Source organism: Hypomesus transpacificus, chromosome 10 (assembly GCF_021917145.1).
Source record: "Hypomesus transpacificus isolate Combined female chromosome 10, fHypTra1, whole genome shotgun sequence".
NCBI classification, from domain to species: Eukaryota; Metazoa; Chordata; class Actinopteri; order Osmeriformes; family Osmeridae; genus Hypomesus; species Hypomesus transpacificus.
This window is the reverse complement of record NC_061069.1, coordinates 12318311-12345114: the sequence shown is the minus strand read 5'-3', so window position 1 is coordinate 12345114 and position 26804 is coordinate 12318311. Positions and strand designations below refer to the sequence as shown.

At 43.4% G+C, this 26804-nt stretch overlaps 1 protein-coding gene across 2 annotated transcripts; it reads left to right on the top strand.

Moving 5' to 3' along the window:
* The first annotated feature begins 2783 nt into the window (after nt 1–2783).
* On the top strand, nt 2784–25424 carry basp1 (brain abundant, membrane attached signal protein 1). Of its 2 annotated transcripts, none has more exons than XM_047026761.1 (2): nt 2784–2931; nt 24160–25424. In XM_047026761.1, exon 2 carries the CDS (start codon nt 24175–24177, stop codon nt 24889–24891), a length of 717 nt encoding a protein of 238 aa, XP_046882717.1. In that variant the 5' UTR covers nt 2784–2931; nt 24160–24174; the 3' UTR covers nt 24892–25424. The 2 variants fall into 2 exon arrangements, with proteins under 2 accessions (XP_046882717.1, XP_046882718.1); XM_047026762.1 differs by lacking the exon at nt 2784–2931 and adding an exon at nt 9019–9127.
* Nucleotides 25425–26804: the final 1380 nt, after the last annotated feature.

Below are 26804 nucleotides of genomic sequence, written 5' to 3'. Positions count from 1 at the left end.
CTCAAACAGGAAGAGGAAGACAAACATTTCCTGCAACCATTTTAGACTTCTTCTCCCAGAGATGCCAGATAACGGGTTCATCCGCCTCTTAGCAGGGTTCCCATCGTGTGTCAGTGGTGAAGCCAAGAGAGACTTCCTCAGCTCATCACAGGGAGAGAGATGAGAGAAACTGAAGTCAAAAAACAAGAAAGCTACAAGAGGCTAGTTTAAAAGGCAAAGGAAGATCCCCCAGAGAAGGTGGAAAGGATGGAGAGATGAGTGAGTTCAACTCAAAGAAAATTAGATGGAGAGGGAAAGAGAGAGTAATTACTCGCTCTCATGGGTGTCACCCCCACTCCCTACGATTACCAAGGCCAATGATGACACATCAACCAAAGAGAGATATGATGATTAACCCCTGCCAGCCACAGGGTAAGGTTGAAGTGACAGAGAACCGTGAAGGTGGAACTAAGTCTTGAAGTGACAGAGAACAAGAGAGGTTGATCTAACTCTGGAGACATCAAGGCATGTCTGTGGAAACGCGTGAAAGCAACTGAATATGAGGTGAAATACATGGAACAAAATCCTAGATCCCACTGGCACAGAACAATTTAAAACTAGTATAAGGATCAAGTGAAAGTTTGTGGAGTCAACAAAATGTCTTGACATGTTTACAAACTCACTGGACCACTTAATAATGATCAAATACAGTTTACATCCAGAAGCCAGCAGTGATACTTACACTGTAAACTGAATATTACCCTCAAAGAAAGACTCACTAGGACCAAGAGAATCCCTCGGAAACTCCCAACATTAAAATGCTTTTTGAGGTTTGTCTTTAATCTCTTAAAGTGCAGTTCCTGAACCGGCCTTGAGCTTTAACTTCTGTGAAGTTTTATCAAAAGGAATGATGGATGTTCTAGAACACAACAACATAAAAGGAAGCCTTCCGTCTTCTGTTTGGTATACAGGTCCCCCCCAAAAAAGTTCAGTGAATGTAAGTGTGTACTCTTTGGCATTTTCCCAACAGCTGCTGTGGCCTTGGCAACGCATCAAACCACCTGTTGGATTGGATTCTCATTCAACCCGGAGAGCAGCTTTGAGTGGAGATACTGGCAGGACTACTAACCGTGTGTGTGTATGTGTGTGCGCGTGCATGTATGTTTCATTCAGGGCACATTTGCTGAATGTCCTCTCACAAAATGACGTTAGGATATATACACCCAAACCCAGCTTTCACAATGGAGACATACAAATGTAGGTTTACACACGGTGTGAGTGCACACACGGTGTGTGATAGGAGAATGGCACATCAGTTTATTTTCCTTACCCAGAAGATCAGATTTAAAATGCTTTTTTAATTCGCATACAACTTACTTGAATGAAGATGGTTACTATGGAGGTGACTCAAGTAAAACGAGATGTTATTTTGTTGATTTGGGGGTTGTAATTACGGTATACTGTCCCGTAAAAGAACAGTTGTATTGAGGTACATGAAAGGGGAAAAAAGTTATCAAGACAGATTGTTTTGTTATTTGCTGCGAAAGGCAGGACAGTCTTTTGTTTTACAAAGAAAAGCAGTGATGTTGGAGAAACAGGCTCGGGTTGCACCAGGTCATTTCTAACGTCTTCCATGCCACTTTTTGACCTAGCTCTAATCCCAGCCTACTTCCTGTTGAAAGGACTCCGGAATGTGCGGCATTCCGGCATGTGCTCCAGTTCCTCACCCTGGAAAGTTGTTCTAGTTCTGTCATAGCAGCTGAGACAGCAGCATTCCCCGTTTCCCTGTTCGGAATAGGTTCTTTATTAGGAGACTACAGGAACACTGTACACCGATTTATTCAGGGCATTAATTCGATGATGGAAATCTTAGCGTGTGAGTGGATAGCAGTTCTTGGATTGATGCCGTTAAATGAGTATTTTGGAGATGTCTGGAAACTGGCTAACAGTGGTTATGCTGCCAATGTAATTCATTTTTGTTTCGACTGAAGTCTTTGGGTATAGCGCAGTCTAGTGGCCGTTAATTGTACTATCGGTATTGACGGCAAAATAAGAGGTATTTCATAGGTTATTAATTAAAACATAAAAACGTTTAGGGTTTCTTGTTGGTGGTGTTTAGGGTTTCTTGTTGGTGGGTTTGCCATTAATTTAACCAGAATTTGCTAGATAATGAGGTTACAAACATATTCTCGCGTACAATTGTATATAATATTCCAATCTTCAATTTAAATGCTTTCAATCAAACTTAATCACCGGTGAGTTCGCATTCGATATTTGGCCTACTTTTGAGTGTTTATTAGAGCGTATTAGCGAGACGTTATTCGGTGTCAATTAGTGTTATTTCGCATATATGTACAAACTAAGATGACAGGGGGCGCAAGGAGTCAAAGATACAGCAGTAACGCTGTAGTGATCTGGGTTTCAGGACTTCCCTTAAACGAATACATTTTACACATAGACCTATCTAGGAATACATTGTAGATGGTCCTGAAAATGATTATTGAATCAGGAAGTGAAAAATATACAGCCCGACTGTAATCTAATGACAAAGATGGAGCCGAGGCCTACATTAGGCTACCATGGAGTAATTTAAAAAATTCGCTTCGAGTTAGTGGATGGATTAGGAGACTGGCCAATGTATCCTATTAATTTAGTTATTAACTGAGATCATAGTGAATGAAGGGTATTCATAGTGCTAGATATAAGCACTACTCATTCCATTGGGTTGGAGAATCGCCCCAGCTGCACCGCCACCTTATGAGCGAGAATAGTGTGTGTGTGAGTGCGCGTGTGTGTATTGTGCGTACGTGCGCGCGGCGCCGGGGAAATGCAGAGCGAGCCAAGCAGAGCACTACCGTAATAGGCACAAGCCACCACGCGCACAGGCAAGCCGCTTGAAAAAACACACCAGCCACTTACTGCAAGGAGCGCTTTGTAACTTCACCACTAACGGTAAGATACATTGATATCGTCGCGATTTAATCTAGTTTTCTTTCACAGATTATTGTGAAAAAAGCGATTTTAAACTGTTTTATTATCTGCTTGGCCATTTCTGTTTTTCACCTTTCCATTTGGATAGCTGATGCGCGCGCTGGATAAAAGAGCGCATTTTAAAGAAATTAAACACCTAACTGATTGACATGACAATATTGTAAAAAAGAATGTTCACAAAACCTAGATATTTAGTGACCTGATTTGAGTTTTTTTTAATCTCATGCAATTCTAAAGACAAAATTGTCAGGATAAAGGGGTGTGTCTCTTTTTCATGCAGTGTCTGGAAAAAAAATATACCCTCACCAAACAAGTGGGCCTATTTAAAAATTGCTATTAGCCTCCATGTTTGTCAGTGCTTTAACTATATAAAGACGAGCAATCGGTCGGATTGTACTCCAGGCGCTTGAATAGGGAACATATAATGTGAGTGAACACTCTAAATAAGACGACTTGGTCAACAACAACAAAATAAAACAAAAAATCACCATTGTATAAGAGATATTGTAGCATCTTTCTTGGTGGAAGTCACATAATCGCAGAATATTCTACGCCCCACCTCTTTGTGTCTGTGCGGAGGTGTGACACATTTGGCTGCACTAGGGCTATACACACAAATGTGACACACACACACACACTCACATGCACTAACACACACACTTAACACTGGTTTTTAGTACAACCGAATTATGTCACAGCAACCGTGAATTATTGATTTAAACATTCATTTATTTTATGAAACTACACTTTGGAAGGATGCTCGCTCCTCTTATAACATATTGGGTCTGGGGGCGGCAGAGAGGGGGTGGGGGGGTTGGCAAGGGGAGGACTGCTCAATCTAAATACATTTTCCATGCTCGGTCATTATACACATCGTAACTTTCACGTCTGATTAGGGAAATACGATATAATCTCATACGTACAGATGAGTGTTCACTTCAAATCACCAAAATACATGGGTTTGAAGGGAACTTCGATCTGTAATTGCTGGGTTCTTTGTTTCCTTGGGACGCATGCGCAGTACATTTAGGGTGTGGAAGCGCTATATGCCACCTTGCCTATCAATTGCTTGTGGCGCGTAGGCTGTACTGTTACTTGCTGTAGAGCGGGAAAAGGAATTCTGCGTTCACCGACTACAGTTTACCGTTTGTTACTACATGTATGCCGGTTTATCATACATGTAACCTACAATGAGCCGTCTAGTGTGACTGTGGTGTGATTGTGCGCTTTGCGGAATGAAATAAATGTTAAAACGAGTGATAGCCTACTAGGAATATCGAGGGGTCGAAAATATTTATTGTGCTTGGTTTATTTTAGGGCGATGGTGACAAATGATTGGTTATAATAACATTCTAATACTACCATGCTATTCGCTGCGACATCTCGCTGTCTGGACAATATACGCACATCCGACTATTGGAAAACATTGTCGTTGTGCCATTATGGCGTTCAGATTTGATTAAGTTATGAATGTATGATTAGATGGGTGACTCATCCTGTGTGGTTTGCGGTGTGGATCACCGTTGGGGTTCTGAAATTGGACTAATGCAAGAGCCGTAGTTAAGCGTTTGCATTGTTTTTCTCACCTGCAGACTATACGCGAGACTTAATATCATAAATCATTTTACAGGCCATCGTTCAACTATGATGATGATAACAGTTAGCTGGAGGGTTTAGCAGATCCTGCAGTGAAGATTAAATTCCGCGGAGGAAGTCTAATGATTTAAAAAAACCAATGTCTCCTTTGTTCATTTGCCAATGAATGGGATTATCTGGATCACTTTCATATAATACCATTTCTGTCTTAATTAAATCAAGCTCTACCCATGATGCTATAGTTTTACAATCACATCACATCGCAGAAAAAGATGCACACTTTTACAATCCGGCACAAAGATGGGAAGAATATATTTTTTCACACATGGGCGAACAATTGTGTGTGGTATATACAATTAAATATATGTATTTATAAATGTATATTACACAGACACACACTCTCGACGTATAGGCGAACGATGTCAGTCATGTGACCTGTGAATGCGAAGGTCGTCAACATGTAGGACTTGTGGCACCTAATCAACTGCTCAGTTGTCCTCGCCTGGCAGTCACTAGGACCCTCATAGTTCAACATGTAGTCATTTTAGCAGACGCTCTTATCCAGAGTGATTTACAGTAAGACACAAGTCTTCCAACAAGTAGGGCAGGATCAACTATGGCTGAGATTGATTGGTGTTATCATAAGGATAAACCCATGGTTGTGGGCAAGTTATTCTAGTTATTAATTCAATATCTTGATCAATGTAAGGAAAAATGAAAGAGAAATTCAATACAATGTATATGTGTTTGCCGTTAGCCATTCTGAAACAAGAAAGGGTTATGATAATTCAAGTATCTTCTTGGTTAATCTCTCCCTTCCACTTAAGGAACAGTGCCAAATCCACTAGTGCTCTGATTTGATTCCTTTAGCATTTTATGTATGTCTTTGACACATTGAAATATAAATAGCCTACTCATATGTCTACATCTGGTGTGATGGTGTAATGTGTTTTTAAAATGTAGTCATGGGACAAACTTTATTGCCACAAATTCATAACCTGGAAAAACCTGCTAAATGGGATTTGATTTTGGTACAAATAAATGGACTAAGTTTCCTACAACAGACTGTTGTTGGAGATAAAAACGTTCAAAAGTTTTTCTTTTAAAGCTACATTGATGGGAAATGTGACTTCCTATGACAGTGAAAAGAAGAAGAAAAAAAAAGCGAGATAAGTTTTTTTTTTTTTTTTTCAGCCAGCACACTCATGCTTGCGACATAACAGCAATGCAACATGTTCTGTTCCTCGCTTTCGCACTCTTTTCCCTCAGCACCATCTGTCGCATTAGGCTCTTGTCTTCCAAGAAATTGAGTCAAACTGAAGCTGACGTTGCTATTGGTGGCTACGACAGCGAGACAAGGCGCGCCTCGCGTAGCTCCAAACTTGTCCCAAATTGAATTCTAATATTACTCTTCTACTCATTTTTTACTCTTGCTTTCGTTGATTTACAATACATATGACTTGTGCAAATTCAGGCCAGTGCCAGTTAAAAAGACATTTCTCACAACAATCCATTCCTCTGGGTTCCTATTCCAGTGGGCGGGGAGATTGCGATGTGTGTGTGTGTGGGTGTGGGGGTGAAATGTATTGAATTAGAATCAAACCTCAATGGGACCATTCTAACAACACAACACAAACACTGGCTTAAAACTCTGCCTATGAAGCTTATTCACTCCTGAAGATGAGCTGCAAACGCGACACAACACTAGCTAAACCTACTCTTCTCAAGAGACATTAAGCTGACAACGTGTACTTGGGTGGCGGAGTAGAGGTAACACAGTGTGGGTGTTTCTTGTGATCCTGTTGAGTGTTTTGGTGAGTGTGTAGTCTGTGTTTCTCTGGGAGGAGACGGGCAAACAATAGGAAGATCAGTACAAGATGTTTCTCCTTCGTCTTTATGGGGCAAGTGTGGAAATACTTGATGTGTGTCGAATTTGTGTTTGTGTTTTCTGCGCTTTGAGAGGTTGCACTGTGCGGTTTTGTGTGTGTGTGTGTGTCATTGAGTCTATATTGAAAGTGTGTGTGTGTGTGTGTGTGTGCGCATCAGGCAGTATTTCCTGTCATTAAAAAAAACGAACATTTGTTGAACCAAAGGTGTCATCAATTTATCTCTGTCAGTGGATGCCTCTTGTATACAGCTCTGGAAAGAAATAATAGACCACTGCACCTTTTTCTGGAACAGAAAGAACAGAAGGGTTCAATTTAAGGCTACTGCACATTTTACCCTTCTGTTCCTCTCTCAAAAGTGTCCTTTTTTTTAAGGAAAGAAAAATGTGCTGTGGTCTCTTATTGTTTTCCAGAGCTGTGCTTTCCTATAGTAGGCCTACTCGATAAACCCAATCAATACTTTTGTGGAAACTGATTACATAAAACTATTTAAGTCATCTAAGCAATTTCTTCAAGTATGTAATAATTTATACAATCTTTTGATTCAATTTTCACTGAAGAGATTAGATTACTTAAATAGTTTGATGTAATTCGTTTCCACAAAGGTTTTAAGCGAAACACATCAGGTTTTACAGTGATACTAAGGAGTTTGGGTTACCTCATTTTACCTCTCTGCACCCAATGCCTCCTCACACTGTGCCCCCCCCCCCCCACTCCCCCCACCTCTCCTCGCTGTTGTGTCTGGGGCCAGTGGATACCAGCCATGTCCAATTCCCCTCGGCCACATCTGCCCAGGCAGCGCCGGCTCGCTCACCCCACAGTGACATGGGTCAGAGGGACACGGCGCTGAGAGGATCAGCCAGCCAGCCAGCCGAGTCAGACGCACCGAGGGCTAGAGGAATGGGAGCGGGGGGGGGGGGGGGGGGGGGGGGGGGCGGGGGGGGGGGGAGAGACACTGGCTATGTCTGGGTAGAAAGGCTGCATGCCTGGGGAACTGACATTCAAACTGAGGGATGAGCAGGCGTGTTGTGTGGGGGTGAGTCGGGGTAGCAGCGATGGCCGTCAATGAACAACCCACAAATGAGATTTTCTGCCTGGTGAAAATACTCGTTTAGATTAATCGTTCATGGAATGTCAGGCTTTCTTCGTTGTGACATTGTTGTACGAGTGTTTCAAGCAAAACAACATAGAATGTTCTGTTCTATTCTACAACATAGCATTCTGAAGTTAAACAACATTTAACAACAACTTTGTTTGATAGGTAGCTATATTGTATGTTGTCTTGACCTCAGTCTTTTTACATGTCTAAATTACCTGAACCACACACTCAAATGTTAACAATTCCATTCTTAGAATGCCGAAGGGAACGTTCTGTGAATTGTAGTTTGCCAGTGTTCCGGGCATTCTCAGAACCCATCTGTGCTTGCTAGGTAAGCCTGCAAAGATATTGATTGTAGTTTGGCCTTGTCTGCAGCCTGGTAAAAGCAGTGGTTCTTTAGGCCCTGCAGGGGACACATGAGGGGGATACAGGATGCAGAGATGCCTCAGTGTGCCACAGGGCAGCAGGGGGGGTTTATCTGCATCAGTATTGATTGTCAGGGAAGATACTACAAGTCAACTATACAAATAATGATTTTAAGGGGGGGGGGGGGTTAGTTTTTAAGCAATATACTTTCTGGGATGTTATCTTGACACTATCAAGTCCAATCTGGTAGTCAAAATGTTCATGGAGGGTTTAATCTTTCTACGTTAATGTCTCCTGTCGAGGAAGAAGGGTGCTTTGTTCACTGCCAGGCCATGGTATTCTGAGGTTTCTAAAAAAACATTAAACTAATTCATGTAAAAGCCTACCTAATCTTCTGGCCTACTGTTGTGGATCTGTGTGATATCATTGAGGTATTCAGAAATGAGTTCAAGGAGAAATATTAGATACTGGAACACCACCAAAGTACAAAATGGCAGCATTATTATGTCTCCATTATTATGTCTCCATGTTCACTTGTGTTTGGATCATGTGACTTTTTACCAACCGAATATCTAGATACAAAACAGTCCAGTGCACTTATTTATTATCTGCATTCGTCGCTCTTACTATACATACTATATCTACATTACATTTAGTCATTTAGCAGACGCTCTTATCCAGAGCGACTTACAGTAAGTACAAGGACATTCCCCCCGAGGCAAGTAGGGTGAAGTGCCTTGCCAACGTCATTTGGCGGGGAATCGATCCGGCAACCTTCTGATTACTAGCCCGACTCCCTCACCGCTCAGCCATCTGACTCCCACTATATCTACGTTGCTTTGGAAAAAGTGTCTTCTAATCTAAACAATCAAATGTAAATGTACACCGCTGCATTTCCCCTAACTACATGCAGTACAACTTGTAGCATGCAGTCAGCTCACAGCGATACCTGTGATTACTGTAATGTACTACAGGATGTGAGAGCACAATACAAGTAGTCATTTAAAGCTGACAACAATGGCTGTATCAGTGGAAAGTGGAAGTAGCCCAAACAAGAACATCCAGCCTTCTCTTATTTCCACTAGGTTAGGCTACTGTACAGTGTACACCGTAATGCCTCCGAAAATATTATTCTCTGCTGTGGCGCCACAAAGTGTTATCAAAACGTTGTAAAAACATTGTCGAAAAGAAGACACTAGAGTCTCCATTGGTGAGTATATCATTGAAGGGATCTTCAGAGGCGGATGACAAATTTACATAATGCCCGTCAATTCAATTCCAAACGGGTTGTTAAGGTCACACAGGTTAGCTGTTGCCTAGCAATGGATGCAAATGGCGGGTTGTCTTTTCCAGCGTTCATGTAGTGAGATGTGTGGGAGAAACCAAGGCCTGAAAAGCCAGAGGACTCTCATTAGAACTCTGCAGGGGCTATAACGAAGCATAAAAGCAAGATGATAATTATGTGACTGGGGGCTCGTAAAAAGTATACAGGCAGGGGATTTGACAGGGTCTCTGGATAAAGTCCCCCGCCGGAACAGACAGGGTGAGTGCGTTCAGACGAAGATTATTGACAGAAGAGTGTGGAAGGGGTGGATGAATCTGGCTGTCACAATCGCTGTCACAATCGTTTGCAAAGCACTCTTTGAAACGGGAGAGGAGCGATCCGTCCCACCATAGGCGAATATCGGATGGCATCCATCTTAAGTCTTTGTTTATGATGGGGGTTTAGCACCTACCTACATCTTATCTTACGTGTAGGCCTGTCTACCTTCTGCAAAGGTGGGCTTCAGATTTAAAATGGACGCCAGCTTGCGTGCCATTCAAGGGGTAGCTCTTCCAGCAGTGCAGTAGCCTACAATGCATCGTGTAGTTAGCGAGAATATCGGGCCAAAGCTATCACGATAGGCGTTGTGACATCATTCTATACGTGCGGCTATAATTATCTACCGGTTAATTGAGCGGCCACACGTTTTACTGTCCGAGGTTGGAAATAACCCGCCTTCACGCCGCGACTCCTTTGATGCCAGTGCGTCATCGAGGGATTTCTCCGCTCCCCGTTGGCGTTCCATTGACCTGGAGGAACAGGGGGTGGTAGCCATGCAGCTCACTGTGGACACTGCCGGCATCAGCCAATCAGATAGCCAGACCGCATGACTTCCGCTGTTCATGGATCCAATCGGCCAATGAGACCATTGCTGCTGCCCCGCTGGTCCCACCTGTCTGCCCAGCATCAGATCATTTATTTATAGTCTCTCTTAAAAATGAATGAGAAATGTGAAGAAACGGCGTTTCAATGTTGCTGCCTACAGTCGTTGCGGCGGGTTATTGAACCAATAAGGTAAAATGACTTGCAATGTATTTTTTGTGTACAGGGACAGCAGCATCAGAAATAAACTGAACAGTTTGGGCCTACTTTGAGGAAAGTTAAAGGGTTGATAACGTTCAATCAACATTGTAACGACCGTTCATGTAATTTTTGAATAATGACAGTTGACGCTATAGAGATGCTCCTTTGCATGGCACCACACGATTCAGAGGTCCTGAAAGAACAATATTTCAAAGAATGTATCAAAAAGAAATATAGCCAAGGACATCAACAGTTCTCAGACACTCTGGTAGATTGCGACTTGGTTCTGCAGCTTACCTTGTTGAGAGCACTTGGAGGCCTGTTGGACAGATTGAGTAGGCTGTAGTGCATTGCATGATTTAGTGCAGACTGGAAGGCAGTGCTGGACTGATCACTCTCGGAGGCTTGACAGGATGGTTGGCAACCTGCACTATTAATACAGCACCAACACCTTGCAGCCAGTCGAGCATGCTACTCTAAATTAATATTTCTCTCCAAAGCACAGTTCTGTTTAAAAAAAAAGAAGAAAAGAATGAGGTATTAGGTTGTGCATGGACAAGCCTCTAATCATAAGTGCCCATGATCAGTCTACATAAGTGTTCAGCAGTCTGTAAAGCTAGGTCAGGTGGTCTACACGGCTGAGCAGAATGTGCTTCCGTTCGATTGGTGGAGACTTGAGGTTCTTTATAAGCAAGGCTGTCTCAGTGGAAGTTGTGCAATACAAGTGACTTGATTGTCATTGATTGTTAGTGAGGTTAAGTCTTGCGTGTTTTCATTTTCCCTTTTAGCCTATCTATCCATCTATCTATCTGTCTGTCTGTGAAACTCACCTACCTATCTACCTATGTCTGTCTGCCAAAGCAAAGTAATGCAAAGCGGACAGTGCCCTATTTTCGGAGTGCATTCGCAAATATGTACATTTGCAAATCATATCTATCATTAAACACGTATTTTTGTAATGCAGCATGGAATTTGTGTAGGTAAAGTGACTCCACTGAAACAGAACACTGAGGAAACGGAGTCACTTACTTCTGCTTCATTTTCTAGAACCAGACTGTGTTTCCCTCTGATGTTTTTCTGCTCTGTTTGTCCCAACCCCCACGAGACTCGCAATCTCCCTGGTTTCTTCCATTCCGTCTTTGTAAAGTAAGGCATAAACTGTCTCGAGTGTGGTATTTTATCGAACAACTGAAAACAAATTCATTTGGGAAGGACACATTGATAAAGGTCTCCTCCACGGATACTCCCTCTCACTGTAAACTAACATGGATAAAAACTGGATTGCTGATATATATCCAGTTCATTGAGTTCACATACAAAAAACCCTGAACAGAAAAGTTATGAAAATATATGTTGGCTTAGACCCTAGATAAAGTATGGAAATAACAAAAAGCGCCCCAGCAATAAAGCAAATAAGCCATCTGAAATCTTTTGGTTGTGTTGTTTTTGTCGGATGCTGTTCTGTCCTCAGAATAGTTGAGCGCATGCCAAGGGGGGAAGGAATCCGAACCAATCTATAAAAAAATTGATTAGTGAAATAACATTGCCTGATAAGAATAGTTTTCTACCTTCCTTAAGGAAGTTGTGTTCGTCAACACCATCACAAAAGCCAATATTTTATAGACTTGACATTATACATCCTTACAGCAAAGTTCACCCGCCAGGCAAGTCACTTCCACCACACAACCAACTAACATGCAGTATTAAGTTACAGTTAGCATGTGTAGATTCTCATGCTAACTCCACACATTTACGAGATGATAAGCCAGCGTAATTTGACTAAAGGTTGGGTTGTTCTTTAGGATCCCATCTGTGCCAAGACAGACGCTCTTTTAAGTATTTACCATCAGGCACTTTCAAAGACACACCCATGGCTCATCATGTCTTGGGCCTGTTGGTTTAACAACTGTTAGCGTGTTACTGATAGTACTGAAACACTGTCAAAAATAATACTTTTTTTTTTTTTTACCTCGCCCTGTTGATTTACTGCACTGAGCCTGTGTACGTCGTTATCTTGGATTCTAACTGAAGAAACGTGTTAAAGATGACATTGAGAACCACACAGACGTGTGTGTGTGGTAGTGTGTGTGATGCTGATAACAAAAACAGAGTCAATGCTCCTATAGGGTGGCTGTCGTTAACAAAGCAACAATCTATAGTCATTTAGGTGAAATACATCTATTGGATATCTATAGGACAGGGCTTTGGTGCTGTAAAATGAATAGTAAGGCTCCTTTAAGGGCCCTGTGGGACCTGATATCCTACGATGGAATACAACAATGAGTGTTGTTAATGACTCAGTCGGTTACCTTTTAAAACGATTGCTTCTGTTGAACATGGTTCAGGTGCACTGACCTGTATATTTCCCTCTACGACTCATGTCTCTGAAATACTATCCCAGCATCAGGCGCGTTCCACCACTAACTTCCGTTTGCTAGCGGTTCCCAGGAAAGGAACCTTAAATCTATCAGCCGTTCCCTAAGCTGCCAGCTGATTTCTGCTGACAAACCCAACTAATATTGGCCGGGTTTCCCAGATTCGTTAAGAAGCTCTTAACGCTAAGATTGTTAGTGAAGTTAAGTCTTGCGTGTTTTCATTTTCCCTTTTAGCCTATCTATCCATCTATCTATCTGTCTGTCTGTGAAACTAAACTAGCTCTTAACGCTAAGATCTTCTTAAGAACGTTCTAAGAGCGTTCTAGAGCGCTATTAGAACGTTCTTAAGACGCTCTTAGCGTTAAGAGCTTCTTAACGAATCTGGGAAACCCGGCCAATATCTGCAGTCTAATCGGTGGGAGAAAGGATTAAGTGACGTGCGAAGTGGCGCACTATCAATAATTCACCCCACTTTTTCTGAGTTTTCCTGCCTAGCGAGACCTTGATGATGAGATGATGAGCGGTATCTCACACAAGAGGGAAGCGAGAAGCTCCTGGCTCCTACCCTGGGATCTGTGTAGTCATTCTTTGTGGTTTATTGGGGGTGATGTCTGATATTAGCCTCTCAGCTACTCTTGGGAGCGGCCTGTTTGAAGGGGGTCACGCTTCCCCACTTATACAAATGAACCTGCCTCAAGAACAAACCTACTTAATAGAAATGTAACCGCTTATACCTAGAATACAGATGGTGCATTGTGGGTATGGATGCTTCGGAGGGCTTCTTCTCAAGGCTCCCCGTGGTCACATGCATGCATGTTCGATAGGCCTACTGGTGTATTTCATGTGATGGTTACCTCTTCTTGGGTCTAACTAGACTCTACTGAGCATTGATGATGCCTTCAAGGACAGCCTCACCCATGTTTATTGCTGAGCTTTTCGTCGCTAAACATGAGGCACCATATAATTTGATACCCTGCACTACATCACCGCGAATGTGACCATTGTGCAATTCCTACAACTTTTTGATGCTTTTCGCGAGAAAGCCTTTTCGTTAGAGTGACTCATGCTGATTAGTTGCATCATTATCTTAGCTCATGTCCTCTTTTTTTTAAAGATGCTTGTCTCAAGTGTAAAACCACCAAACTCACAGTCCTGACAGCAGATCGAAGTATTTAGTCTTCCGCTGTGGTAAGATGCAGAATCTTCCAGCCATGAACAAAGTGACCCAGCATTGCAGGAAAGTGCTGACTGAAACCACTAGAACAGACCGTAAAAGAAAATGGTCGGGTTTCCCAGATTCGTTAAGAAGCTCTTAACGCTAAGAGCGTCTTGGGAACGTTCTAAGGACGCTCTTAGAACGTTCTTAAGATCTTAGCGTTAAGAGCTTCCAATAGCTGTTTGATCACATGTTCTCATTTACACCATCTTCACGAGGTGGTTCAGCCATTAATGCCTTGAGGATATGTTGTTTCTGACTGTCTGTGACTGTAAACACTATGTTACTCACAACACCTTTGACTGCAGTTTTATGTTCGTTTGAACTTTTTTCCTTTTCACTCGAGCTAGCACTAGTATGACATAAACTCTCTCACCCTCTGTCCACTCAGATGAGAACAGCCTTTGCTGCGGCCCTATCTCTTTAAATGTGAATTTTTGGCTGTGTTTACACTTTGCTTACCAGGGCCCCTTCTTGTGTTCTTTAAGGCAGCCTTGAAGCTGACAATTTGCTGTATATGTTAGCAGAAAGCCTGACTCAGTGTCAAAGGTTGTACATTTCTCAGACAGACTGTCCAAATCACTCCTTAATATCGTGCATACGAGTGTGTGTGTGTGTTTGTCAATGTGTGGATGTGTGTGTGTGAGTTTGTCAGTGTGTGTGGGTGTGAACGTTTGAGTGATTTGCTACTGTGTTAATCTCTGTAAAAGAGGGAGTACAGAGTTATCATGAGGGCTGAAGTTCTGTTGCCCGGACAACAAATGATGTAACCTCCTTTAAGTCTGCGATCACGACTTGATCTATTTTCTGGTCTACTCAACTCTACAGACTTGTGTTTCGTTCAAGGCAACTCATCCAGTGTGAATCTAGGGCATCGGGAAGCCAACTGACTCTCTGCTGTTCCAATATCAGCCTCCCTTGTCTGGTAGTTGTGACACAACACACACTTGTCCATTCTCATATGATTGTGTACTACATTGACGTGGAAGTTTAGGTTTATAATTAGGATTATGATAGGTATAATCCCATACCTATTTATGATTAGGTACAGGGTTAGGGTCCGGTTTTATAGTGTTTAGGTCAAGGGTTAGGGTCAGGGTTAGGGGTAGTACTGAGCCACGGGCCTCCTTATGTGTCCAACAGTCACACCAAGAGTTCTTCCCAAGCTGCAATACACGACATATTCAGACTAAGACCAGGCTAACAGGCTAACAAACTCTACCCTGCTCTGGCACTGATTATCGGTGGGGACGTTTCGATGGTCTCTTGACATTGGGAGGGACACGTCTTGTTGACGTTCTGGAAGGTTCCGTGTTTTTCCTGTCAGAGCGCTGGCACTCTGTTCCCCTCACTCAAGGCCACCACGGCACCCAGTCACCACGGCACCCAGTCACCACGGCACCCAGTCACCACGGCACCCAGTCACGACGGCGCTGTCACCGACTGGTTGACACTGTTGGACGAAAGTCAACTTTTGACAAGAAAGGACTTTGGAAAGTGACCTTTTCCTGTTGCAGATGATGTGAGACATTTATAGATTGGTGAGATATTGCCAAGATTCGGTTATCGTTTTTTTGATGAAAAAGTGTCAAACTTAAAATTGTAATGACAGTGTAATCATTGTTATAGGAATTCGAGGTCGATACCAATATGGAAGTCCAAACTACACATTAGTTTGCACTGAAAGACAGGGAGAGATGTCCAATCTTATTGTTGACATTGCTGACCCTCTCACAAGACAACTATGATTCTATAGTGATCTCAGTGAAAGCTGTAGGGCTATCACACACTATTTATCATCTGACAATTAATGAAAGCTGATGACCGGGCATTTTTAAAGCATTTATTAATTCATGAAAGGCTACAGGATCAACATTAAACCCTCCATCATCTTCTACATTTTCATCAAATTCAAAAGCAAGCTCTGTTGATGCGTTTGCGTAACAATAAAAAGAATCAATTTAATATTTGCCCAGTTAATCAGCTGAACAGCATCAATAAATCAATAAAAACCTGGCCTGAATTTCAACTTTCAAACACTGCGCTTTGAAATGAGTTTCAGCACTTCACTGAATCAATACCATTCCTAGCTCCTATCCACTTAATTTATAATGGTTGCTTACCCGCCCTGATCTTAAACCCTAACTTAACTCTTGACATACAGACTATGTTGACTCACATGGATGGAACTTCCGCTCCATATTATTGTCATGTTATATATTGGCCCCTTAAAGACCATATAGGCTCTTTTTTTGTGTACACGCGTGATCTCTTGACAGTTGGTCAGTGCTGTTGCCATGGTGGTAACTCGCACACAATGCAGTTTGTCTGTAGATCTATTCGTTAACCAGTAGCCCAGGTCTTTGTGAATGTCTGACATGTCCGACTTCACACACAGATAATCAACTGTTTAAAGTTCAAATACATGTCAATTTTATATTTTCCCAAAGGTGAACTTGAGGTCCATTGCTCAATGTGTGATCTAGGGGGAAGGAATTTGTAGATGTATTGTGAAATAGGGGGAAGTGATATACCGTTTAGTTCCATCAGATCTCTACAATGGTCAATCATTTACTCATCCATTGACACATTCAAGGACTACAATGACTGCCCTCTCTGGGTCTAGCTTCTCTCGCCCTGAAAGATTGGAGAGAGTGAGAGAGTAAAAGAGAGCGGTGACACTTCCCCCCCCCCCCCCCCCCCGTAGCATCCCAGTTTGACTGTCCAGTTCAAAAACAGAATAATCCATAAAACAAACATTCAGACAAATCCATAAAACATCCAATCGAACCAAACATATTATGACCATCTTATTGACCCGATTGGTTTTAATCCACCACGCTATGACCAGTTTTCACACTTTCAAAAACAAAACGATTCCCTCTGAATGAGACATTCATGCAGAACACAAGGCCACCGCCTTGCAGTTCGTGACATTTCCAAACACGTCGATACAGCATGGTCTGCTCCCAGCGTGGGGTACGTGTCTGGAAGAGAAGTCAACATCGTCTGAACCACAGAAGCGGTAGGTCTCAGACCGCAGCGGTCCAGCCGCCCTTACAGCCCTCTCAAGATGGAGGAGGCCTCATTGATCCATGCTGACAGCTTGGGATGGATCATTCAACCCACTTATGCTCAGTGCCAACTCAGCGAGATGGATCAAACGGCCTATCAAGCTAACACGCACTGAGGACAAGCCAGCAGTCCAGGGCATCTTTTGGATGGACCGTTTTTTGTTAATTTATCGTTCTGTCATACTGAAAGTACCGTAATTTTTATCCCGGTGTAAGAGTGCTTTGAAGTTGAGTGAACTGATGTGTTGACTTTAAACAGACATTTCCATTTAACTGCACCAAAGGCCAAAGACACGTAGAGTCACGTAGTGTAGAGAATGACAAACATAAAAACCGTAAAGCACAACATTGAGAACTAGGCTAACAGTGACGTATAGCTAATTGACTCCATATAGACCCTGGGGACCCAACAGGCAAGTCCGATCATGCCCCAGCACCAAAGCCCTTACCGGGGATGCAGGAGGGCGATGCATCTTGATGTCTCATGGAACTTGGAGAATTACCATCGCATAGATGATGTGCCATCTAAAGGCCTCCATTTAAACAGGTGATGAGTCTCAGGAGGTAGACATTTTGTCTTGTTAGTGCAGCTACACTTGCTGCCGTTGTTACAAGGTATTGGCAACAGACCCAAATGGCCCTGCAGCACTGAGCAATAACAAGTCCACCGCAGACAAAATTACGCTCTTGGCATTCATATTTGGCATTTTATATTCTAGAGAGAATTTCACTGAGAATCTGTTAAGGCTAACCAGTTCCCAAGCTGTGCTTTTAGTCAGTTAGTCTATGTAGCCTTCCTGTGAATTATGAACTCAACGCTAGCAGTGTTGTTGAGTGCATGCATTTCCCATTGACTTAAAATCTCATTAACGCAAATGGTTTTTTATACGTTTGAGGATATAGTCTCGGTGCTCCTGTCTCTCAAACAAAGCACTGCTACAAAACACTGCTACAAAACACTGCTACAAAACACTGCTACCAAACACTGCTACAAAACACTGCTACAAAGCAGTGCTACAAAGCACTGCTACAAAACACCGCTACAAAACACTGCTACAAAACACTGCTACAAAGCACTGCTACAAAACACCGCTACAAAACACTGCTACAAAGCACTGCTACAAAACACCTTTATTGAGTTATCGGAGGTGGAGGCAGCATACAGTGGTATCCCTTCTCTCCCAGCACAGTCTTACTGTCGAGGCAACAAATACACGATTTAAAAAAACTGAAAAGACTTATGAAAAACGAAAAGGCAGAGTGTAAATCGTCCCAGAAGCTCAGCCCAGATGTCAGATCCAGGGTAGAGGTATAGCAGAGTGTCAAAGTACAAAGCTAACACATACACTTGTGAATTTAACTGTTGTTGACTGATTTTTTATTGCTGACATTTTGATTACACCTGTTCATTAGTTAATGTGTCTAGAGAGCCCTGACCTGGTTGTGTCAGGAAGTGTCGCTCGGCACCCAAATCTTTTCCTCAACACAAAGGGGAAAACAAGGCCATGTTTCCTTGCTCAGATTCACAATTACCCAAGACTGAACGTCAAAGAAAGTTTCTCCAAAGCAAAAAAAAAGTCTGTGTAAACCCATTTCTGAGTGATGTGTGAGGTTGAAATTATTCTTGTGCGGAGAACTTAAGCAATGCTTTATTAGGAAACTCACTACTGCTAGATAGGATGTTGATAACAAAATGTCATCTTTCTTTCAGGAATGTGGCAAAATTACTGAAGTAAACCAGGAAACTGATTCACAATCATCAGCCATTCAGAACTAGCCTACAGTAGATAACCTTTGACCGAATTCCTGTCTTGTTTGAGAATTGCTTCTTGAGGATTGTCTTGTTTGATTTAAATGAATTATTTGTCCCCTTGTCACTTCCCCTCAGTGTTAGAATGGCTTTCCCTTCATTTCCTTAAATCGACACAGGATTTAGGGTGATTTTGCATTCTACAAGCTCCATGAGCTTTGAGGAAATATTCAAATTGTGCTTACTCATTCCTGCCTTTGCTGAGTAAGTCCTTTGCCTCCCACACTCTGGCAATTCTTTCTCAACTGCCATTTTGATCAATAGCCATTTCCAGCTAAGGAGTTTAACCCAGCTCTTGTCAATTTGGGAATTGATCCACTAAACAGCAATGAAATGTGTGGCGGTGTGTGTGTGTTCTCTGTGCCTGTGTGTCTAAATCCAGCCTTTAGGCTTAACAAGTTCACAATGGGCTAAAAGCACACAAGCTAATTACTCTGTTTTCTAAGGTTGCAGCAACAGAAGTAATGAGTTGGGTTTCAAGAACACTCGAATTCCAATGGCCCCATTTCATTGGACAAAAGCATTAGAGTGGAATCAGCATTTAAACAGCTGATATTTGCACATGCTTTTGCAATTGAAGCACTTCCCACTGACTGCCAATGAGAATCTGTTTTGTACTGTGGAAATGGCACTGTTTGTGGGAGGAGGATGTTGCTTTCGGTCTGAGTGACTTCCCAACCCAACTGTACAAACAGTGAATCATTGCAAATTCCTCCAAAATGGAGGATCCGTTCTCTGAAGCAGGTCCACCTCCACAATCAGCTGAATAGAACGAACCCCTGAACATCAACATGTAGAAAAAAAACATCTAGTACCTAATTATTATATAAAAAAATATCTACCATACTGTACAGTATATTCTGCTATCTTATTATTTAATGTATCCCTACAAGTAGTCCTTAAACAGCCCAGACACTGTTTTTATGAACTTTGTTGAAAATGACCTGTATATTCAAGATTCAGGGCAGTTTCTCCGCTTATACTCAACCTCTTTAACCCATACCTTGTTATGATTCAGATTCAAGATATTCATTGTCATGTATACGGTTTAACAAAGTTAGGCGGTACAATGAAATTCTTGTACACATAGTTACAACAAAAAACACTAAAAAGAGAGAGAAATTGGCTCACATGACAGCAACAACACACCCCAAATCCCCCAGAAACACTCAAAACCTAAAAATCAAAACCAGGATCTCAACCCAGTCATGTCCGCCTACGGTTCTGACTTCCCAGCATCCTTTGCTCCCGTACCCCTCCATTGAGCATGGAGAGCCAGTGTCAAGGTTTTTTGTGATTGGGCCAAATTTTCTGCTCCAGTTTTCTAGCCTTCATTCGGCTCTGTGCACATCCCCTGATTTGTGAGCGACACAGAGGCTCTTAAAGCACCCAGCTGGAGGGGGAGGGGGGGGGCAGAGGGAGAGGGGGGGGGCAGAGGGAGGGCGCTTACGTAATGAAGTTGGTCGGTTACGTTTAGTGATTTAGAGTATGAAAACAGTGATGAGTTTACCTGAAAGTAGAACGTCTTTCTAAGTTGTTTTCTGTTGTGGTGGGGTGCTCAGGTACCAACCCCAGTCAGTCACAGGAATAGTTTTTAATAGTACTATTTAAAAATAGTAATAATTAATAGTAGCCAGTAGCTGCTGTATATTTAGGCAGGTGGCTTCTTCATTTTCAACCGTGGTCCAACCATGTTCCATTCGATTCACGGACCATGAGTTTGTGGTCACTAATGATCTATTGTGACGATATTGTGAATCATGTAAATAACATCATTTGATAGTTTGAATATAATAGTTTTGATGGTAATTATCCATGTCAGGACTCTATGGGCGCAGCTATTGTAGTGCTGGTCACGCTTACCCCAAAGCTTACAGTTTACACTGGGTTCAATTTTATTTATTTTATTATTATTCGTCCTTTGTATTGTAAAACGATCTCAAGCTAATGAACATAAAGCAGTTTGATAATATGATCTTTCTCCCAAAGGTGGACAGACACATACAGGTGCACCCACCTACACCCACACACACACACACACACACACACACATACATGCACACACACGAACACACACGCACACACACGAACACACACAAACTCTTTCTCACACACACGGATAATCATCACCTGCAGTTCTTCTCTGCTTCTGTGCTCAGCAGTTACTGGGAGTCTTGACTGCCCCCCCCCCCCTCCAACTCTGGGCTGGTGCTGTATCACAGTGAGCTGAGTTTGCAACTGTACAATTGATTATCTAGCAGCGTCTGGCTATGAGAAGTCCTACGCATGTGAAACGTTTTTTGATCAAAATCGACTTAATCGCATGTCAAAAACAAACTCTAAGCAGAATTTCCTCTGGGACACTTCCTCTGGCCTTATAACTTCCTTCATACATTTCTCAGGAATCTGTCTCTGTCTCCCTCTTTCTCTCCCTTTATCTCTTTCTGTCTCTCTGTCTCCTTCTTTCTCTTTTTCTATGTCTCCCTCCCTCTCTCTCTCTCCCCCTACCTCTTTTAATCTCTCGTTTTCTCTCTTCCTCTCTCTCTACCACTCCCTCCTACTCCCCCACCCCCTCTCTTCCTCTCTTTCCATCTCTCACTCCCTCTTTCTCTCTCTCCATCTCTTTCCTACCATCCATCAATCTCTCCGCCTTCCGTCTACTCCCCTTTCGTTCCTCTCCTCCTCCGCCTCCTCCTGTCCCAACTGTATCATCTGATCTTTCTCCGTTTCTAGCCTACGTTCTTCCTTCCTTAGGAGTCTCTGAGGTATATTTTACATCAATCTTCCTTTCTGGCTCCCTCTCTCTCCTCATAGTCATATTATACCAACGTTAAGATTCTAAATTATGGATGTGCTTTAAAAGCAATGTTGTTTTATCAAAAAGTGATCAGTATTAACATCCCAGTCCTCAATATACTGAACATCACTTTTTTTGTTTAATTAAATGTTGTGGTTTGGTGACCGCTGGACTTTCTCCTCATGTCCTCTCCATGTCGACTCTTCATCTCTGGTTCTGGACAGATGGACCTCACAGCAGGAGCCCCAGGGTCTCAGTAATCCTGGGCTGTTATGTTGGGCCTGGGGCCTTGGTCCAGTAGGGTGGGGCCTGTGGCGAGGGCTGGGGGCCAGGGGCCTAGGGGCGAGGGCTGGGGGCCAGAGGCTGGGGCTAGTGGATGGACAATAGTGTATGGGTGCTTTTAACTGGTTCTGGGGTTAGGGCTGGGGTGAGGGCTGGAGGCTGGAGGCCAGGGGGTCTGGGGCTAGTCAATGGGGAATAATGGTTGGCACTGGAGCCGGGTTCTGTGATTTCTTTTTTTTTCTTCAGTAAACGTCAGTCACAACCAGGTGACATCTTGACAGCGTGAGGATTGACCCTGTTTTTTAAGCACAGAGAGAAACAGTTTGAATTTGATTTTAGATCAAACTCGCTGACACAGCACGTATGGCAGTAATAAAGTTATGGAGTCATTTGACCCCATGTCAGCTAATTTGTGCTGTCAGAACTATCAAAAGGTTGTGCTCTCCACCCTTCAAATCACCACACTTTCTCCGCCTGGGTCTTTTAGTTGAGTCAATTGAGGATGACATTAATTGGAATGTTTTAGTTCATCCCGTCACCTTGGTGACCGTTTTAAAGAGATATCCAGTCAGTGTGCTACGCACTCAAGCCCTTGTGATCCGTGGGTGAATCAGTCATGGGCCCCAACTGGAAAACTTTAGCCCTTCGAAGCCTTGGTTTCACCCTTGCTCCTTGTGTGTGTAAGTGTGATCCGTGGGTGAATCAGTCATGGGCCCCAACTGGAAAACTTTAGCCCTTCGAAGCCTTGGTTTCACCCTTGCTCCTTGTGTGTGTAAGTGTATGTCGGAATATGAATAGTTAGTCCATCCTTAAAAGTATTCTGGAATCATTCGATTTGCGAAAATGATAGAAGTGCGCGCTTCCGGGTGGAGCTCATGTTACACGTCACAGCTTCCGTATGTTATAGCAGCCGACCAAAGCGCTAACCATGCACAGCTATGTTACACAGTCACTGCACATCATTTCATTAACGTCGCAAATATAGAGTGACGTACAGTACCAGCGAGTGACCACCAGCCCGCAGTCTGATCTCTCCTGTTTTGCGTTTGTGGTACACTGCCCGAAGCTTAACAGGAGTCTATTGTGTCTGTGCTGAAGCACTTCCTGTAGGTCCTTCTTGTTTCTGTTCCAGCCTTGCAAACACTAAACCACATGCCCTCAGCAGAGGGAGAGAGACTGTGTTTGTGAACAGGTCTCATTGTGCTCTGGGATGATTGTGGGACATTGTGGTCATTCCGGCTGCTGGGGAAAGGGCGCAGGGTAGAAAAGAGTCGCTATTGTCGCCCGTATTAAGCCGTGATGGGAACGGTGGTTGTGTTGAATCACTCAGGGGTTGAGGGGAACTTGCGTGACGGAGGAATATTTTGGCAACAGAATAGTGTCTAAGCAGTTGACACTGAACCGTTTATTTCGTGTTTTGCAACTAAATCAAATGAATGTCCACTTTACAAACACGTACACGCATTTATGTACATTTTGAAAAAAATCTCCATCATAAAAAACCTACCACACATTAGATTGTTTGAGCTTAAACATCGACTCTTGAAAAGCCGTCTTCTAGTAGATACTGAACCCCCCCCCGAACGAGGGGCCAGATGGCCAGTCCCTTGTATTCAGGTTCAATCGAGTCACAACTGACGGTGTGTGCCAGGAGTCCACAGGTGTGTGGTCCTCCAGGCCAGAACAGCCGCCATGACTCCCCATCGCTGAGTCTTAATCACAACGTGGTAGATCTGGCTGCCTGCACTGCTCTTTTCCAACGCCCTTCCAACAATGTCACGAGCATGACGTAAGGCGTCGTAACTTCTCATCGCCGTTGAACCAATAATACGAATAAATTATGTTAGTTTGTGAGCTGAAATCCCATAGAACCCCGTCCCGTATTTTGTAAAAGACGTAGGCTACAGTCTTAAAAGTAAATCTTAGGCTAAATGGTAGCTTTTAACAAAAACTTCTGGTAGGCGGGCCATCACAGTTGATCTTCCTGTTTGCATGCGTAATGTGTGTAAGAGACGCGAGTAGAGTGCGCTGTCTGAAATCATTTAGCTCTCCGTAAAAATTCCCCTTGTAGGGGTTATTTGACAAGAGTATTGCTGCAGGAACAGCCATATTAATTTCCACTTGCTAATAGCACCTGAAAGCACGAGAACAGAACTTTCAGCATACTTAACGAGGGGCGAGCAGACACAAGATAGCTGAGATTCTGACAAGTTCGCAGCACGTGGTCTGAAAAAGTAAAAGACATTAGATCGAGTCGGATCCGTGAGGCTTCGCTCGATTTGTCAAAATTGAAAAGCAACTTGTTGATTACTAAATCTTTCTCATCTGTTTTCTCTTTCAGAGGCCAAAGGCTAAAATGGGAGGCAAGCTCAGCAAAAAGAAGAAGGGATACAATGTAAACGACGAGAAGGCCAAAGACAAGGACGCCAAGGCGGAGGGCGCCTCGGCCGAGGAGAGCGAAGCCCCCAAAGACGCCAAGGACGAAGCCCCCGTCGCCACGGAGAACGCCGAGGTAGCGAACGACACCGCCGCCAAGGAGGCGCCCGCGGCGACGGACGCCACGGGTACCAAGGAAGAGGACAAGAACGCCGCCCCCGCCGCCGCCGCCGCCACCAAGGAACCGGAGAAGCCCACGGCCAACGCCGAGGCCAAAGCGGAGGCGCCCAAGACCGCCGAGCCGAAAGCCGAGGAGAAACCAGCCGCACCGGCCCCCGCTAAAGAGGCAGCCCCCGCCCCCGCTGCTAAAGAACCAGAGGTGAAGGCCCAGGCCCCCGCTCCGCCCGCGGCCCAGGCTGAGAGCAAAGGCGAGGCCGACGCCCAAAAGACTGAGGCCCCCGTGGCTCCAGCAGCCAAAACCGAGGCGGCCCCTACCGCTGCCTCCCCCGAGCCCAAGCCAACAGAGGCAGCCCCTGCCCCAGCCAAGGAGGCCGCTGCCGCCGCCCCAGTGAAGGAGGCCCCAGCCCCAGCCCCTAGTTCAACAGCAGCCGCAGAGCTAGCCGCACCAGTCAAGGAAGCAAATGCCACAGAGGCCCCAGTTCCAAGCAAGGATCAAACCGTAGCAGTTCAAGATTAATGGACAGCTTCTTTTATGATTCAAAAAAATAAATAATAATGTACCTAACAACAACAACAACAACAACAGCAAAGTAAAAAGAGATAAAAAATTGGAAATGAAATAGCCCACCCATATTAAGATAATGATAATAATTGTAATGATGATGATCCTGGTGATAAGTTTTAGAGATGGATTGTGACAACAACATTGAGAAGGATTCCGCTGCTGCTGAGAGATGATTATATTATTACTATTATTATTGTTAGTTATTCTATTTTTTTCTTCTGTAGTATTTGAACTTTGATACAAGTCTGTGTCAACCATACCCCACCCACTTCATCCCACATCCATCGTCCCTCACGCATTTATAGGATTCAGCCTGACTCCATCTCAGGCACAGGCAGCCCTCTGTCTTTACGACTCTGGGGCCAAACACCGTTACATTTCCCTGGGTGATCTGTGCTACGGATGTCTGAAAAATGAAACTGGGGTTAAAAAAAAAAAAAAAAAATATGAAAGGGGGCTAGAATCTCTTTACCAGCTGGACATACACAGACGTACAAGTCTGTCTGTCCGATTTTCAACTTCTCCCTCCCCCTTCATTCCAACACCTGCTCTCCAGAGTGCCGTGTTCTTGATTTGGCCTGGGACCATGTTTTTTTTTTCTCGGTGGAAGTTAGTTGTGTTTTTACCCTCCATAGTTTACTGCTTTTTTTGTATACTTGGGTTGTTCAAGGTGAAAGTGCTTGCTCTGTTACTCCCCGCTCCTCCCCCTCCCGATTCATCCTCTTTTTTTTCAGGTTTTCGGAGTTCAGAGGAACTGCTGTTCTGAGATGTTTTTTGAACCTTCAGACATTGAATTTCCTGTAAAAGGTCAGAGCTATCATAGTTCTTGATACATTCATAGGCACATGAAAATCACCCAAGGAGTGTGTTTGCATCATTATGAGAACCTCCTAGATTTTCTACCTCAGATGGACAGGAAATGATCGTAACGGTGAAACTCCCTAGAAATCCAGAAAGTTTGGTAAAAGGTTCTCTGACATTTCGATTCCAGAACTTTGTCAGAAGATCTAACTTCATAAAACATTTGAGAATTCTTTGGTTTCTCTGTTCCGCTCTCACGGCAGAATGGTCTGTCCATCTCCCTCACCCATCTGACAGTATCTGATTTCAATTTAGCGAGACATATCTATTGTGTTTTTAATCAGTGTGGCTCAATGGCTCTTGGTCTATAGCACAAAGGGCACGGAGGTGCAATACATTCCCACTAAATAAGGGATTCTGGACAGTTTGCAACAGTAATAGTGTTGTCTGGGGGGAGGGGAAGGGAGGGAAAGTGGGGGGGGGTCGCTAAATTAATGGTACTGCATGGGGGCATCAATGGTCTACGAAAGCTGCCGTGGTCCGCGTTACCGTGGTGACCAGAGGGTTGTAGTCCAACTGAAACTTGCACATGGGAAGGGAGCCTCATCTCACCATTTTTCAACCACCATGCCTTCTCCTCGTCCTTTCCCCTCCATATATATTACATATATGTAACATATATGTAGGTATATACTGTATGTATATATTTATTCCACCCTTCGTTCTATCGGGAACCTTTTAGTTAACCCCCAGTTGACATACAATGTATTTTTCCCTCCCAACATTGTAGAAATGTAGCAGATACGGTGCGGGACTGTTGTTTGTCATCTGGGCCGGTTACTTCCTCTCTTGACAAAGTAATTGCATGTCTGTGATTGGGTGAACCTGTAGTCTTGTCCTTCGGTCAAGTGGAAAATATTTTTTTTCATTTAAGTCTGCATTCATATGCCAGTTACGGTTGATAAGTCATTCCCGTGTCTTACCGCTATTTCCACACCACCCGTCATTCAAACGAAAAAAAAAACAAAACAAAAGAAAATTGATGCATTCAAATTATATGTACT

What these genes read in the sequence shown, in the direction of transcription:
- basp1 (XM_047026761.1), top strand. Translation starts at nt 24,175, where the DNA reads ATGGGAGGCAAGCTCAGCAAAAAGAAGAAGGGATACAATGTAAACGAC.